The following is a 16,728-nucleotide window of genomic DNA, read 5'->3' as shown; positions in this document are numbered from 1 at the left end:
CCAGCAGCCGTGTCAGCGGTGTGTCGCCGATGCGGTGTAACCCGGTGTAACCGCACCATCCAGCAATCCGACGGGCGGGAAAAACGCACACACTCACACACATACAGGGTAACCTTCGACCATACCAAACGCACGCATAAATCAAACACTCTTTTGCGTGTTTCTTCGGCGCAAGACCTTGGCACGATACGGGGAGCGCGAGATGTAGCCGTGAAACGGCCGTAACCAACGAAAAAGAAGCGGCATAGCACATGTCCGACTGCGAAGCGCAAACATCTCCCTTCTTCCTTGGCAAACATAACGGAGACAAAAAAAAAAACATTAGATTTATAGAACCCTTCTTCCGATCCAGTGCTGTATCGTTCAGGCTTTTTGGGACGAAATTGAAGATGAAATTTCCGTGGACCACACGCTATCTGCCAACTAATAGACATGCGGGACATGTGATCCCACTTTTTCCCTTATCGGTTTGCCAATGTTTGACCATCCAAATGGCATGTTTTCCGGTGACTACCAACAGGCAATATCACGGACCATCACGATGTCCCCGATAACTTGCTGCGCTGCGGTCAAAGGTACTTCCTTTCGCCTTTTGCGCACTCCCAATTGTTTGCAGCTTATCGTACGATGACAGGGCCGAGACAGTGTGACAGGGCATAGAAATTGTCTACTTACGGAGACACCGTGTCGGCAGAGGCATTCCAGAGCCACTCGATCGCACTCGCACTGTGAAGAAGTTCTGGGCCGGCTCGTGTTGCGCTAGACGCCATTGCTCTGACGCAAACCCGGGGGTGCTTGGGCGAAGAATTGCTTCGCTGGGTGATGAAACGGCGCAGCAAACGGGCATATAAAATTATATTTATACCACATATACCCCTCGGTTGCTGAGTGGATTCTTTCCCTCCCTTGCCCTGCAAGCAGTTTTCCTCCGTTGACAGTTTTTTTGCTACTGTATTTTTCCCCATTTTTATGTAGTGCGTTTTTCGGGCCGGTAGATTAGCGGTGCGTTGGAGAAGCATTCGTGAGTGACAGTGTGCGTGTGTTTGTGTGTGTGGTAGATAAATAAACAAATCAAGCAGCCGCACAGCGTGTTCTTGATACGGCCGTGATGTGAGGCCGGTCGATTTGGGTTCGCAGCGGGGAGTTAACACGCAAAAGTACGTCCAAAAAACGTCGCAGAGGTTTCGCAACATGGCACCGCTGGGTATGGCCGGGCGCTAGAGGAAGCCACCAACGCAGCGAGCCGAACCACAGAATGCGCATCCTATTCCAGAACGAGCCGGTGTACGGGAACTACGAGGATTCGGGCGTCGCCACCAGTGCCGATGCCCATTCGCTCGTGTTCGATGAGCCGCTCACACCCCCGCCCGTCGATGGAGGCACTGGTGGTGGGGCGAAAAGTAAGAGCGCTCCGGCCGCCGGTTCACCGCTCGGCGAGCTGGAAGCGTTGGCCAAAGCGCTCGCCCAAGCGCAGGGCGCCAGCTTGGTGAAGCGAGCGGCCGGTGAGGCGCGCCCGAAGCGTCTGAGAAGACGCAGCGAGAAAGCGGGCGACAAGCAGAAGTCGAGCGAACCAAAAAAGCAAGCGGTAGAGGCGGAACAGGAGGAGGAAGACGAAGAGGAGGACGAGGACGATGAGGAGGAGGAGGAGGAAGAGGAAGAGGAAGATCCTGAGCATGGGGAGGTCGGGGAGGGGGGCGATGGACACTCGCCGACCCTACCGCATCTGCTCCACCACCGGCACCATCACCATCTGCCGCATCAGCAGCGCGCCTCCAGCCGGATGTCCAACACCAGCACCAGCACGATCAAGCAGCACTACTACCCGGAGGGTGGCTGGGGCTGGATCATCGTGCTGGTCGGCGTGCTGGTGCACGTGCTCACCCACGGGCTGCAGACGGCGGTCGGTGTGGTGATACTGGCCGCTGGACGCACCTACCGCATCGAGTCGATCATCGTCACAGGTGAGGTCCACACTTGTCGTGGAAGAATGTTTTCGCAGAACGCTGGAAATAAGAGCGGAATGTCCAGCGTGTCCCATTTCGAAAGCTGTCATGTTGAGAGGTTTCTGATAGATTTCATTAAATTGAAGATATCACTAGTTGTCACTAATCCTGGGAGAAAGATCTGGAGAGTTGATGTTCTGGGATGTCTTCAGAAGGTTTGTTCCAGAGGTTGACTTGTCTATTATTGTAGAAGTAAAAACTGAATATGAAAACAAATCGTTGTACAAGATCCAGAAAGATATTCGTGTTTCGTTTCTTTGCCGTGAGCTCTCGTTGCCAAATTTCGGAAGTTTCAAAGATTCGCTCCTAACAATATTGGTTCCTTCAATTCTTCTGGAATTTACAGAGTTTATTAATGGAATCTACAGGGTAGGTTAAAGTGGAGTTAAGGAATCTACAGGGTATATTCAGTGCTGCAAAATGTCACTGTCAATATCATAAAACAATCTGACTGAAACAAAATCCAATTCAGCGTCACGTACTCATTTGTGATGATCAGAGGTGATACTCAAAACGATTGGTGTGACCAATGCATGCTTCGTGACATTTTTGCGACCAACGCTTGGTCAGTCACAATGTCATGACTTTTTTACTGTGATAAAATCTGCAAAATGTCACTAACATAGTTATGATAAATTACGTATGCGCTTGAGTAAGCCGTTGTAGGCCGCTTCATGCCGCATTTCGTCCCATATTTTTCATAACCGCGTCTTCAATCCGTCCAAATTTAAATTTTTGACGTCACTTAACGATTCTAGCATGCATCTCTAAGTGCTGAAGCCCAACAGGCTCAAACCCGAAGACGTAGCAGGCTATTCCGATGTACTTATGTAAATACTCCTTGCACTACTCCGGAACGTTCCAAGCCTTATGGGCTGGAGCAGAAATCTGTTGAAAGCCAAAGCAGTCGTTGCCAAAAAGCTTCTTAGCCTTGGAGAAAGTGTTCTAAATAGTATTCCTTGTTCATCTTCACGCAAAATTTACTCATGTGTGTGACACACAGTGACAGAAAACATAATAAAGGGGCATTCGAATACATACAGCACTTCTACATTACCACTTTGTATATGTTTATAAAACAATGTTTATAAAAATAGCCTCCAGTAAGATTATCAATTTCTACTGTCGCTGAAAGCTCTTGTAGCATTGAAGATCGAGCATTTAATGAAGAATCTAGGAAAAAGATCAACATACATATGAAATGCGCGGGAATTTATGTGATATCCAAGATTCATTTTCTTTAGAGCTGAGATCTGAATATCCATCCAAAGATCTAAAATCTTTTTTATTATATTACAACTTGATACATTTCAAATGGAAGCTCCAGCAACCTCTACACTATCTTTCATTATACTTTCTAAGACCAAATATTACAAAGCGAACGAAATCCCCCATGCAAAGGAATTAAACCCGTGAGATATCAGATAACCGATACGATACCGATACTCATTTCTCAACCGTTCGACACCAATAATTAATCTACCCGCTCCCAAGTAATTTGAGTAGCCTGGGCCACAGCACGGGATGCAGAATGAAGAGAGATTACTTTCTGATCCGAATACGAAAACTGGGGAAAAGCGATGCTTCTCACGTGTTGCATAAATGCGAATGTTTTTTTTAATGAAATTGCAGTCAATTATACCCCCGGAAACCCATGCTATGATATGATGGTAGTGTATCATTTGCGAGGATAATTAGTGCACAAGATTGAATTCAGCATGCTAGTATTCGTTACGCCCTTTTTATTTCGTTTACATCTGAGCGTATCTGGGGTTCTAGATTAGGGTGTTCGCACACCTTGTATATTTATTTATTTTTTCACGTACCTAGCACCAAGCATCCATCGAAGTGAAATCTTGAAGAATTGATCTCGCATATGAGAGTTACATAAACATGTTCGAAGTGCTGCTCACGAAAAGAGGGCCAACTAAATAATGGTTTCAGATCTTGCAAAATCATAAAACATCTCCTTAAAACTCCTTCAGATCTCGCACGAGCATAAAACATCTCCTTAAATCTCCTTCCCTCAATTAATCAAACTATTTCTAACATCTATCAAACTAATAACAAATTCCATACGTCCAGCAGGAAAAAATAGCAGCAGCAAAACTGCTTCTCCAAAAATTGGACACGTTTTGAGGGCACCACAAGTTTAAGTTTCCTCACTCACTGATATTCACTGCGAACCGTACCGCTCCGAAGATGTGGGTGCAAAAATTGTTTAACCAATTTACATCCCCTTCTGCGCGGGTGCCCTTCAAAGGGGTGTGCATTGGAAAAGAGCCTCAGTTTTGATTACTTTTCAAAAGTAATCACATTCTCAGCACTATCCGCTCCTTGTGTCGGCTCATCAGCTGTGAAAAACCCTGCCTGACCACATCACTTCAACTCTGGCCGACCGTAAAAAAAAAACTCCCACTCCTAGTATCTCCCCAAAACACACGCTTGCCCTGCCACTTTTCGGTAAGTAATGAACTTGAGAAGTTTGTACTCCTGCTTCGGGCAGCTGGCGGCACACATAAGATGACTGGCAGCGCAGCATACTTCTCGAATGTTTGTCTATTTGGCCAGCTGGTTTGCCGACCCGAGCCGGGATGATGGCCTAAACGAGCATGTGTTTTTCCCACCCACTCTCCCAATGTTTTGATAGAAAGGTTAGTGGTGTGGGAGGCGTGGGAGAAAAATGGTCTGCTTTTAGATACATTGAGTGATCACGCAGCACTTCCGCGGCCAAACAATGCTGGGGCAGGCGTATGTGTGCGCCCAGGGGATGCTGCTTGTGCTGCGGGCAGCCGTATTCTTTCCAAACTTCGCCACCAGCACTGAGCTAGAAAGTATTCCATTTATAGTTTATAATCCAATTTTACTGTGCAGCCGTTTCACACCGATATAGTATCGCCACTAGCAATGCCACAATCATTGCTTCCTAATAAACAACAGCTTTGCTAATGCTTTTAATTGAATTTCCACTCCGCCACCGATCCGCCCGCCTGGTTGGGCAGCATTGTGCACGGTGGGCAAGATACGGCTCGGACAAGTGCATAAATTTACCACCGATTAGGGTGCTGCTACACGCTACAGGCTGCACAAAAGGCGGGCAAGACAAATGGGGCATCGTATTTTTGTGGGGCGAAATGGTTTGTTAGTGTGGTCGCCGCCGGTGTTGATGCTGCTTTACGATAATTGTCACATTGTCGTCCCTCGGTAGGAGCGCGCGCGCCCGCCGCTGCGGTTGTGGCTTCGTGGATTTATCATTTGCACGCTGTAATTTGCACTCCACCACCCGCTGCAGCGCTCCATAAATGTATGCAGCCGATGAATTGGTGCTTCCTATGTGCGTAAAATGTGCTACCATCAGCAGCAAAGTGTCAGCGAAACATTCCCTTCGCTGTCTGCCCAAACTACCCGGGACTCTCGTTCCCGGGGTACAGCCCCCCTCGAGGTAGTGAAGCATAAGAGCGAGCAGCAGTCAAGTCAATGTATTTCGTGTGTTATATGGTTGCTTTTTTGTGCTTTCGTTTCCTACGGCTGGGAGATGGGTTGCCAGGACTGCTGATAAATAGAGAAAAACTAGTCACTGTCGGACACACGCGTCCCGGTGCGAGACGGGCGAGTGTGAGCAAGGCGGAAAATGTAATTTAGCAGCCATCCCGCTGAATTATGGCGTCGGTTTTTAGATTCCCCCAAAAAACCAACATCCCCGGCACGCGGTGCACAAATTTGCCGCCGCCTAGACGTCGTGCGCGATGGTGAACGGTTTGATGGCTAGAGACAGCACTGGGATAATGTGGGTGACTGGCGGCGAAGGGGAGGCGAGCGCTTTTAAAGATGTACCAATTTATGATATTTAATTAAAACTGAAAAAAAAGACATGGCGTGGAGATCGGGGAAAACAAGCGGTGAAGATAAACAGGTATGAATAATTCACAGAAATAATGTAAGTGAATATAACAACATTTAGGAGCTTGAGAAGAGGCTCCTAGCAATCCTCAGTCCCAGTTTTTAACCGTTTCCGTTAGGTTCCGTTATCTGAGAAAAAATCCGTAATTGGCATTTCAAATTGTTGGTTCTTTCTTACAGAGATACACAGAACTAAAATTCCTTTAGAGTAAATATCTTACGATGTATCTGTAAACATTCGAAAGTGTGGAAGATTTCATCAGGAATTAAATATTTTTAATATATTACAACTGATGGATTCAATGAAAGATCTTGGAATGCAAAGTTATTTGGGAGTATTAGAAATCCTGTTGGACATATTTGCAAGATTATCATCATGAGAAATTACAAAACAATCTAGTCATATCGAAGATTTTGATAGTTATCTAATATCGGTAAAAATATCAAAATTATGGTGAGATTCTTTAGACAAGGCAACTGTGCCTATAATTTGATCCTGTCAAAATTGTTCCTAACATGAGATATTATGATCAGGATGCAATTTACAGTTAATTAGATTCATTCAGCTTCTGGTTGTCTAACTTCAAATAATTTCTTCTCAATTATAATTCCAATCCAAACTATCCTTTACTAGATTCTCTTATTCTCCTGAATCCTGGAAGACCTCACTGCTTGTCAAATATGATCCAAATATTTAATAATGAGTTTCACAAGAAATTCATCGACCATCGTGGAGTCGAAATAATTTTTCATATTTCATGTATGATAAATAACACACATCCCAGAGGTCATTCATTTTCAAAAATTGTCTACTGAGATGCTATTCTGAACGCTGTTGCGATTGCAAATATTTATTATCAGCCCAACAGCTAACCTAACGTCTTATCGAAAGGATTTATTCTTACCTTTTTGGGTCTATGTATGTATATACGGAATATTACCAGTATAAAATGATAAGAAACATTGATGAAATGGAATGAAAGTTAATGTTCAGATCAAATGGAAACAAATTAAATTCGAAACAGGTGACCGAGGAATGTCAATATAATTTCCAAGCAAAAAGATCTCGTCAGATACCTGTTGACCTGTTGCAGAAGGCGTACTGTAGCAGAGTAATTCGGTAGTTGCCTCTTGTAGAAGAACTTACCTTTGTGGCATCAATGAACAGACTCGCTATGCTTATTTATATCTCGTGATCGAATACGCAGACCTTGCTTACTTACTTACTTATCCGGCGCTACAACCGCTTTGCGGTCTTGGCCTGCCTCAGGAGTGTCCGAAACCGCTCACGGTCTCGCGCCTTCGTCTGCCAGTCCGTTATTCCGGCCTTAATGGCGAACGCCTCCACGCCATCTTGCCACCTCAATTTGGGCCTACCACGCCTCCTGTGTCCTTGTAGACGGCCTAAAAAGACTTTACAGGCTGGGTCGTCCGTTTCCATGCGTACAACATGGCCAGCCCACCGGAGCCTGGCGAGTTTGATACGCTGCACGGCAATGAGGTCGCCGTACATCTCGTATAGTCGTTGTAACGGCTCCTTTATTGTCCTTCCACACATACGGGGCCAAGTATCCTTCTGAGTATCTTCCTCTCGAACGCGGCTAAAAGGGTTTTGTCAGATTTGGGCTGTGTCCATGTCTCAGAGGCGTATGTGAGTACTGGGACTATATAGGTACTATATAGTCCCAGCTTCGTCCGTCGCGACAGGTTCTTTGAGGTGAACTGATTTTTCAGGCTGTAGAATGATCGGTTGGCCTTGCCATCCTTGCGCGCAACTCAGCTATCGTCGTTGCGGACCCGAGATAAGGTGAATTCAGGGACGACTTCAAATGTTCACGCTAACGTAAGTTAGGTTTAATTATTGGTAGGGCCGCTGATGTTGCCACCATCAGTTTGGTCTTTGCCTCGTTTATCTGCAATCCGAGGTTCTCTGCTGACCTTGCTACTAGGGGGGAATTGTTACACGATCGATTTGTCTGGAACCGTCGCATTTACCATCAGTTCGCCTCTGCCACGGGTAGTTTTCAAATGCAACGGAAATAACTTTCCGATTGGAGTTCACACAGCACATTTTGCATTCTGCCCAAAATATTAACGATCGGAAAAAATAAGTACGGAATAGTATTTTTTGAAATATTTATCCAATCCGTAGATTGTATGATTTTATAATCGTAGACATTTCTGATTTCTGAGTCCAATTTTAAGTCCTGAGAATTATAAGTCGAAAATTTAGACATTCACGAATTATTCTAGTCCAGATTAAATGTAAATATCTGTTTAACTAATGTAGCTAATGTCAAGTTATAGACAAATTTCAAGGTTTACATGGTGCTCAAAGGGGTTTAAAACATATGGTAGTTAAAGATTTTGCGAGTCATCAAATGTGCTCTATCGTACAACCATGGCTTCAATCATCGTTACAGTAGAAATATTTTGGAAAAAGATAGATCCTTATAGTTCGATATGTGATGGATAAACTATATTTTTGTATTATTATTGATTGAAATCGATTTGATCAACTAGTAACATCAAATTTTGAAGTTCCTTACCTACTGAGATCTCTGGGAATTAAAGGTAGCATTGCAGATCCTTTTGATTGTAAACGTTGTCTATAACATCTGTCAATCTTAAACCATTAGAAAACCTCCCTCTAAAGCAAGATACATCTTCTGATGTATAAAAATTGAAAATTAGCGTAGTGGTTTCTTTGGATGTATAAATGTTTCCCATTTTTATGGAATCATTATCTTTTTATTTTTTATTCAGGCGTCCCTCGTTTTGCCGTATTGCTTAAGGGGGAATCGTCCTCATAACAATGTTAAAAATATTTTGAATCTAAACGTACCACATGAAGATTGGACAATGTTAAGAGTTTTTCGCCGTATGACGTTCGTAACAAAAGATCAAAAAAATCAAAAAAATATGTTAGGCAAATTAATTAAAAAACAACAACTAAAAGCACCAAGAGAGACCACATCGGTAACAAACCTCTATATTCACACTTCAAACACTTTATGCCAGTTACTTCCTCTTACAATGTTGCCAGCTGTTTCTAAACTCATTAGAGGACTAAACGCTCGTAACAGTGCTCTTCTCCATCGCCATTTGTCGAAGGACGACATCCTCCCGGCGCACTGGCTTGCTCTCACACTCTCTTAAGTGATGTGTTAAAACTTTGGCTTCACATCCTGACGCCAGGACGGCCATGGTGTCACGGCACGGTACCAGACACACACCAAACACACACACACACACACACACACACGGATTTGATTGCTCAGTCAGCCGTTTTTTTGTGTGTGTATTCCGGTGTTGTAATCGGCAGGAGCACGGGCTGGCGTCATCCGAGCGACACTACGATTAAGTGGAAAATAAAAATTAAAAACATAAAACATTCCTGCACCGGCTAACGGTTGCGAACTCGGTGTGTGTGTTGTTGGCTTCCCTTGGCCCTCCGTCCGGTGTTTGCTGGTGTAGGATAAAAGTTTTAATGGTTGTTTTTAGCCAATATCTTTCCGCTGCCACTCCGTTGCGGCCCCGGTAAGCCGGAAATGAATCGAGCCATTTTTATGGCTTCCTCCCCGCACACACACGCACATGGATGCCCACTTGAGTCGATTTGAAATTGTGTTTAAACCCTGCATTGCATTGATTTCTTACACTTTTTCTCCTTTCGCTTTTTCCATTTCGATTACAAAATGACTTGCCTACGAGTGGAAAGAGTGGGCAGAGGATTACAGGAAAGAGACTAATAAACACGCACACACACACTCGCTGGAGGTCCTATTCCGATTAGCACCATCAGCTCCAGATGGCAGGCTTGCGAATGGACCGAGCTAGATTACACAGAATGGACTAGGTATTATCGTGACAAGCTACCGTTGTTGGGTGACAAAATCCTAATAACAGGCAGCAGCAGCTGATTGCAGATCGTTTATTTTAACACTCTTCTCGGACTGTTTGCGGATCAGTGGGTTTGACCCAGTTGAGCGACACCTATATCGTTCCTAGGATAATGTTGTCTGTGCCTCACTGCAGTCAACAAAGCCCCTTGTACAGCTCAGTGAGTTCATGGGCTCATTAATTTGAGAAAAATCCTACCTAATACAACGTATCGTAGCACACGCAGCAGCAAGTCACCAAGGCCCTCCGAGTGCGCCCAACGCTAGACGCAAGATAAATGCATCAAATTAGTTCTCAGTTCAACTACTGCTGCCAAAATCCGATTTCCAGTGAAAGCATTATTAACTCATCATTGCTATCTCCGCCACAATTCATCATGTTTATCTATCGCGAGCACATCCATAAATCATCGCGCGTCGTCCGCGGACGGGAAAAGATGGGACGGGAAACACACGGGAACAAATTGTGACCGTACAACAGATAGAAAAGACTGGAAAGAGATTTTCTACTTCTTTGTTTGTTGTTGTCGGAGTATCGAGTATTGTCTGGGAAATTTCTTGTGACGCGAGAAACGCGGGTGGATTGGATCCTAGTGTCAATAGAAAAGAACTCTCCGTCGTTTGAAGCTCGAGAAGAATTAATTCACACTGGCTGGATCCTAAGAAGTAGAAGTAGATTTATATACGCACACATGCCACCGATGTGTGATTTATGAGGCACGCTTGAGATTTCAGACACTTTGTGGAATTGAATTTCCAATATCTTGAAGCGTTTGCAGATTCAATCTAGCTGATGAGCTATTCTTGCGAAAAACGTCTTCAACTCCTATATCTGCAATACCTCCAACAAGATATCTGACCCTAGCCCTTTCTTGCTTCGTCTCGTTTCAACAGGATGGCTGGGCGCCTTGTCGACCGCGGTGGCACTCTTCATATCACCCATCACGATCGCGGTATGCAAGCGCAAATCCACCCGGCTGACGGCTGTCATCGGCGGGCTGGTGACCGCCCTCGGGTGCCTCTTCACTTCCTTCGCCTCTCAGTTCCACCAGCTGTTCTTCAGCTACGGTAAGTCCCATACGGTACAGACGCTGCGCCGCCGTTGCCGCTAACACCAACGACCTGGCTGGTTTGTCTTGCAGGTGCGGTCGTCGGTGTCGGCGTTGGGATGACGCGCGACTGCTCCACCCTGATGGTGGCGCAGTACTTCAAGAAGCGGCGCGAGTTCGTGGAGATCTTCATCGTGTCGGGCAGCGGGCTCGGCATTGCCGTGATGTCCGCCTTCATCAAGTCGGCGATCGATGCGATCGGGTGGCGGCTGGGGCTGCAGGCCGTCACCGGCACTGTGTTCATCACCTTCATCCTCGGCACCTGCTACCGGTCCGCGTCGCTCTACCATCCGCAGCGCCGCGCGATCCTGCACCTGAAGAACCAGAAGCGCAAGATCAAGGACAAGAACAAGCATGACGACCGGCCGCCATTTTTCGACTTTAGCACGCTGCGCAGCAAAACCGTGCGCATACTGCTCGCCTCGACCGGTATCGGGTAGGCATTTTGGGATTCTAATTTCTTCTTGGGGCGATTGCATTCTAACGTACGAGGATTTTGTTGCACTACTTTTTTTTCTTGCAGCGCGTTCGGTATCAACACACCCATCTTCTACCTTGCGCACGAGGTGCAGAAGGACGGCATCGGCGACAAGGTGATGATCCTGCAGATCTATCTCGGGCTAGCGTGGACGCTCGGCTGCACCGCGTTCGGGCTGCTGGTCGTGCGGAATAGCGTCGAGTGCCGGATCGCCCGGCAGTACCTCTGCCAGACGGCCATCTTCATGTGTGGCGTCTGCATCCTGGCGCTCACCGCCGTCCACGGCAACTACCACGGCTACGTGATGTTCGTGTGGATCTACGGCATCTTCTGCGGCGGCTACCACTACTCGCTGAAGATGTACACGTACGAGAAGGTGCGGGCCCGCAACTTTGCCCGCGCCTGGGGCTTCGTCCAGTTCGCGCAAGCCATCCCGATTGCGCTCGGCGTGCCGATCTCGGGCTACATGAACGACAGCGGTTCCGGCACGGCCGGCTACTACTTCAGCTCGGGCTGTGCCATCGTCGGCAGCGTGCTGATGTTTCTGATCGATCTGCACCGGCGGTCGGTATCACGCCACAAGCACACCAGGTAACGTTGAGCTCTTGAGTGGTTCCGCCCGCATCTTTGCTAATGCTCTTGCTTCTTCCCTTTTCCTCTATCCTTTCGATTTCAGGGCGAACGGTACACGCCATCTGTGCGTCTCGGAAACGTGCCCGCAGCGCCGTAAACTCTCCTTCTCGCAGGAGCCGGACAACGAGCCGGGCATCATCACCGGCAACACGGCAATGATGATCGGACCGGAGCTGCTGATACCGCCGCTGAGCGACGGCATCGTGGAGCCGATCAATGGGCTCGACAAGCCGGAGCTGACCTGCATCTCCGAGGAGGGTATCGCCGACATGGACCTGCCGGACAACCTGCTGGACGATCTGGACTACGTCGGCGACTGCATCACCTCGTGCAATAAGGTAGAGCATCCGATTATTTTGGAGAAGGTTCAATGTCTTCTTCAATTAGGAGATATTCAAAACACGAGTGTAACTGAATCATGAGTTCAATGAATCTTTGGGGAGCTCCATTCCCAGAAATCCAGGAAGTAGGTCTAGGGCCCTCTGGCAACTATTCAAGAAACCTAATACGACTTTTGAAGTTGATATGAGGTCCTCAGAAAATGATTATGGAGACTATCAACCTCTTAGTCACGTTATTTTGACAACTTTGGCAAGATCCGTGGGTATTTTAAAATTTGGGAAAAGTTATAGTTTTTTGTATTCTACAGTATTATTAACCCTGTAGATCAGATTTATGTTAATATTAGTGAGATATAAATAACATTGTTAAGGTTCATGCATTACACGACCTTTCATTCAGATTCATTGATTCATTCCAATGAATAATTCAGTTTCATGATTCATTTCAATCAGACTGTCCTAGAATCTTTTGGACCGCGCCATATACCATTCGCCTAGAAACTAACCCATCGTCCCATTTCCTTCCGCCAGGTGGAAAACTATCTCATGCTGAGCGAGTTCGAGAACAACCTCAGTGCCGAAGTTCCTATCCTGCTGGACAAGCGGGGCCGCCGGCTGTCCCTCTCCAAAACGAAGGCCCTGCTCGGTGGGCACCTTGGTGCGGCCGGCGGTGGCACGCTGCTCGGCCACCATCATCCCGAGTGTCCGATCGAGCACGGTGCCGGTTTCGGGCCGCCGGGCACGACGCCATCACCGACGATGGGCCCGCCGGGTGACACGAACGGGCTCTCCCTGTTGCATCCTCACCAGGGCCAGCAGCAGCACCACCACAACCATCACCATCACCATCCGCACCATCACCACCATCACAGCCATCAGCCGGTGAACGGCGATCTCGCGAAGAATCTGCCACCGCTCGCGACCAAGTCGGACGTCGCGCCACAGAACACGATCGGCGGCGGTGGTGCCGGTGGCGGAGGGCGGACCGCTGGCGGCGAGGTGGGCAAACCGGCGGGTGGAGGAACCGGTACGGCGGCGGGCGCTGCCGCCACCGGCTCCAGCACGCTCCAGCCCCAGCAGCACTGCAGACTGAACAGCAAATGGCGCCCGAGCCAGCAGGTCGGGTTTCTCAACAACCGCGTTATATCTGTGATCGATGAAGCCTCAGTTTAGCTACACAAGGACGGACACACAACTTGGGGTTGGGGAACAAGCAAAACTAGGGATAGAGCTAAGAGATGTAGAAGGCAGACCCGTAAGAAGCGCGCTTTAAAGCAGAGTCGCCAGAGACGACAGAGAGTGCGTGTCTGAGGTACATACACACCTGGACGACCTCCAACACTTCCCCATATTGTACATAGAGCACTTACTCCGGTAGTTCGATCGATGTGTAATCGCTAGGAGAGATGCCTCACGCTTACGTTACTTAATGCGTTACTCTTACTTAATTTATAAGCTTTAGATGGAAAAAACAGATGACTTAGCAGGGGAGGGTACAAGAAGAGTGTAGAGAACGATTGACTGATTTGTTGATTTTATGTTGTTTTTTAATTTGTTTTTTTTTATGTTAAAGTCCCTACTACGCAATAGCCCAGATCTGTGGGCTCCAATCATTTTTGTTTATTTTTCTCTCTCTCCGCCCATATACTACCCTCACTCGTTCACCACGCACACTTCTCTTGCTCGAGATTCGTGGTATTAGACAAAAAAATACTCCTCCTGTATTAGTAGCTGCAAAGGTTTTCCTCTTAACAATCACACTAGTGCACTCAGCTCCCTCCCAGACACACACACACACATACACACCCCTTGAAGCATCTTCAAACCTATTTTCCACTGTATTCCAAAGTATCAGATGCTATAGAATTGTATTAGAGAAAAAAAAACAACCACCAACCCCCACTTAGTAGTACCGATTGCGAGAGATGCTGAAGAATCGCAACATTACGGTGGAGTAATTTACTATACACACAAACAAATATGAAAGGAAAAGGAAAACAATTTCTGTGACGAAAACCCCAGGAAACTTAACGCTGCCAATCCATCCTCTCTCTTACGCCAGGGCAGGAGATAAATAAAAACCCAGTGTAAGATATAAATTGGATATACAACTATACATATATACTAGGCGTTTACAACACAGCAACAGCAACAAAATACTACTACTACAGTGCGCGAAATTAAAATAGCACCACCATGTACTTTGGCAACAATTGTGGATTTACATTACCGATTCAGATTTTCCTAGTTGAGAATGTTGAAATAACTTGTTCTACACCTTTCAAGCACATTACTTCGGTATATTGATGGGATATTTTTCAATTATGCTGGAATATTCCTCAACACAGGTGCAAAACAATAATAGCACCGTCGCGTCAAAACAGATCTTTGTCATTTTTTCGGGATTTCGTTTAGGTTATGATTCAGTTTCGATTAGTTTTGATCAGAAAAGAAGTGTCGCTCAAAAAAGAAGGAAAATCGATTTTTTTCGTTACATAGCCAGCATTTGGTACCAGTAAAAACTCGTTTTAAACAGATACTTGAGTTAGCAGGATAGTGAAAAATGTCAAAGACTACTGACTCTCTGAGCAAAAATAATGTTTCAATGCCAGATAGGTGAAGAATCAATACAAAAGCAGTGTGTCAGTTAACAGTTGCTTATCAAAATCGTTAATGAGTACCATTTCAAGGGTTGAAATTAGTGGTTTACCAAATTCTGCAACAGATTAAAACATACAATGGCAGATATACCAGCGTAAGCGATTCTTGATCGGGTTTAAGTCGTGCCAATTTTTTGGAATATGTTTTTTCCATCAAGAAAGATTGTGAAAATGTTCTCTTCTCTAGATGAAGATTGTGAAATTTCTCTAGATGAAATTAACCTCTAGCTTGATGATTACCATGTGTGGCAACACTACAGATGCGATAAACGCAAACGCTAGTTTTTAAGTTGTGCCAGAGCTCTTACAGTATTGCAACAATTTGCTATTGCAGTGGATCTAAATGCATATAATGTGAAATGAAAATGAACCAAAATACTTTAAATTATTAATTTCACCAAAATACATTGAATTACTTAAGGCTGGATTTCTGACAAATATTTTGAAATGATCAAGTGGGCATGTGTCCAGCTCTCCAGCACACCAGATCATTTCATTCACATCATTTGATTATCCTTGGTTGTCGTTTTTTAATGAAGATAAATAGCAGCTTAAGCATGCTAAAATCTCTTATTTCTGAACATTTGGAACAGATCGAGTATCTCTCGCTGTTGTTTGTATTATAGCCCATAAATGAGGGATTCATTGAACTAATTTGCATCAATGACATGTTTTCATTCCTAGAATGTTTATAGAATCAATCAAAAGTCTAACTGGTGCTATTTTTATGTCGCTGAAACATAATTGAAAAAAGTCCCATCAATATATTGAAGTAATGTGCTTGAAAGATGTTATTTTTACATTCTCAACTAAAATAAATCTCAATCGGTAACGTAAATCCCCAACTATTGCAACAACAAAAAATATGGTGGTTCTATTTTCATTTCGCGCACTGTATTACACTACTAGCGTATACAAACTGTACGCCTGCGTTGGGGAGGCCACTAGAAACCAACGAAGAAGCAGGCACATATTGGCCATGGCATCTCCTAGGAGCCTAGGACCGGTGCCCTAGGTCGAGTATGTGTACCACTGCAGCCGAAGAAGCAGCAGCAACAGCACACATCTAGTATTGATGAACTCTGCCAGCCAGTCTGGCGAGGAGCAAGCAAAACAAGTCCCACTGCAGAGTTGGCAGCAAATGCGCCGAAATACTGAACCGTAGTGTTTTAATAAAAACTCCCTCATAAATGAAACCGAAATGCGTGAGTGTGTTTTTTGCAACATCTTTCAACAGTTCTTTCATGACAACACACGCACGAACCACCACACGCCAAGGTGTAAAACTTCATGTTTGGAGTTATTATTTCTATTTGCTTCGATAAAAACCACTTGCTTTTGTACGCGGAGCGCCAAGAAGGGACCGGAGAGCGAAAATCTAACTGTTTCTTGCTTAGTTTTGGGTTCGTTTGTTACATCTTTAGTCCTTCTGCTCTTCTACTGCTTGCTCTTCCCTACACGCAGAACAATCGTCCTGCGTGTGCGGTGAGTAAATGGGTGCTTTTCCTTTTCATCTGTTTGGACTGTCTGTCTGTGCACTTGTTAAATTACTGATAGAGATTATTGAGAAAACGGTGTTGAAAGAGTGTTTTGTAAGTAATAAATCGGTAGCACACGCGTGCACAGGCCCAATGTCAATCATGGCTTCTCAGTTGGGTTTCTCGGTTTCGGTGCGCAAGGGGTAGTCGACTAAAGTTGCGAA

At 45.7% G+C, this 16,728-nt stretch overlaps 1 protein-coding gene across 17 annotated transcripts in view; it reads left to right on the top strand.

Moving 5' to 3' along the window:
• The window catches only part of LOC121588047 (monocarboxylate transporter 12-like), a 129,043-nt gene extending 113,066 nt beyond the window's left edge, over positions 1 to 15,977 (top strand). For 13 of the 17 annotated variants that reach the window (XM_041905630.1, XM_041905613.1, XM_041905622.1 and 10 more), the window contains 5 exons: positions 10,700 to 10,873; positions 10,948 to 11,350; positions 11,438 to 11,983; positions 12,069 to 12,363; positions 12,898 to 15,977. In XM_041905630.1, coding sequence (XP_041761564.1) covers positions 10,700 to 10,873; positions 10,948 to 11,350; positions 11,438 to 11,983; positions 12,069 to 12,363; positions 12,898 to 13,539 — 2,060 coding nt within the window. In that variant the 3' untranslated portion in view covers positions 13,540 to 15,977. Of the gene's footprint in view, positions 1 to 975; positions 1,962 to 10,699; positions 10,874 to 10,947; positions 11,351 to 11,437; positions 11,984 to 12,068; positions 12,364 to 12,897 lie in introns of all 17 variants that reach the window. The other 4 variants (XM_041905586.1, XM_041905596.1, XM_041905579.1 and 1 more) reach the window with 1 other exon arrangement.
• The last annotated feature ends 751 nt before the right edge of the window (positions 15,978 to 16,728 follow it).

Source organism: Anopheles merus, chromosome X (genome assembly GCF_017562075.2).
Source record: "Anopheles merus strain MAF chromosome X, AmerM5.1, whole genome shotgun sequence".
In the NCBI taxonomy this organism is placed as follows: Eukaryota; Metazoa; Arthropoda; class Insecta; order Diptera; family Culicidae; genus Anopheles; species Anopheles merus.
This window is presented reverse-complemented; position numbering and strand designations above follow the sequence as displayed.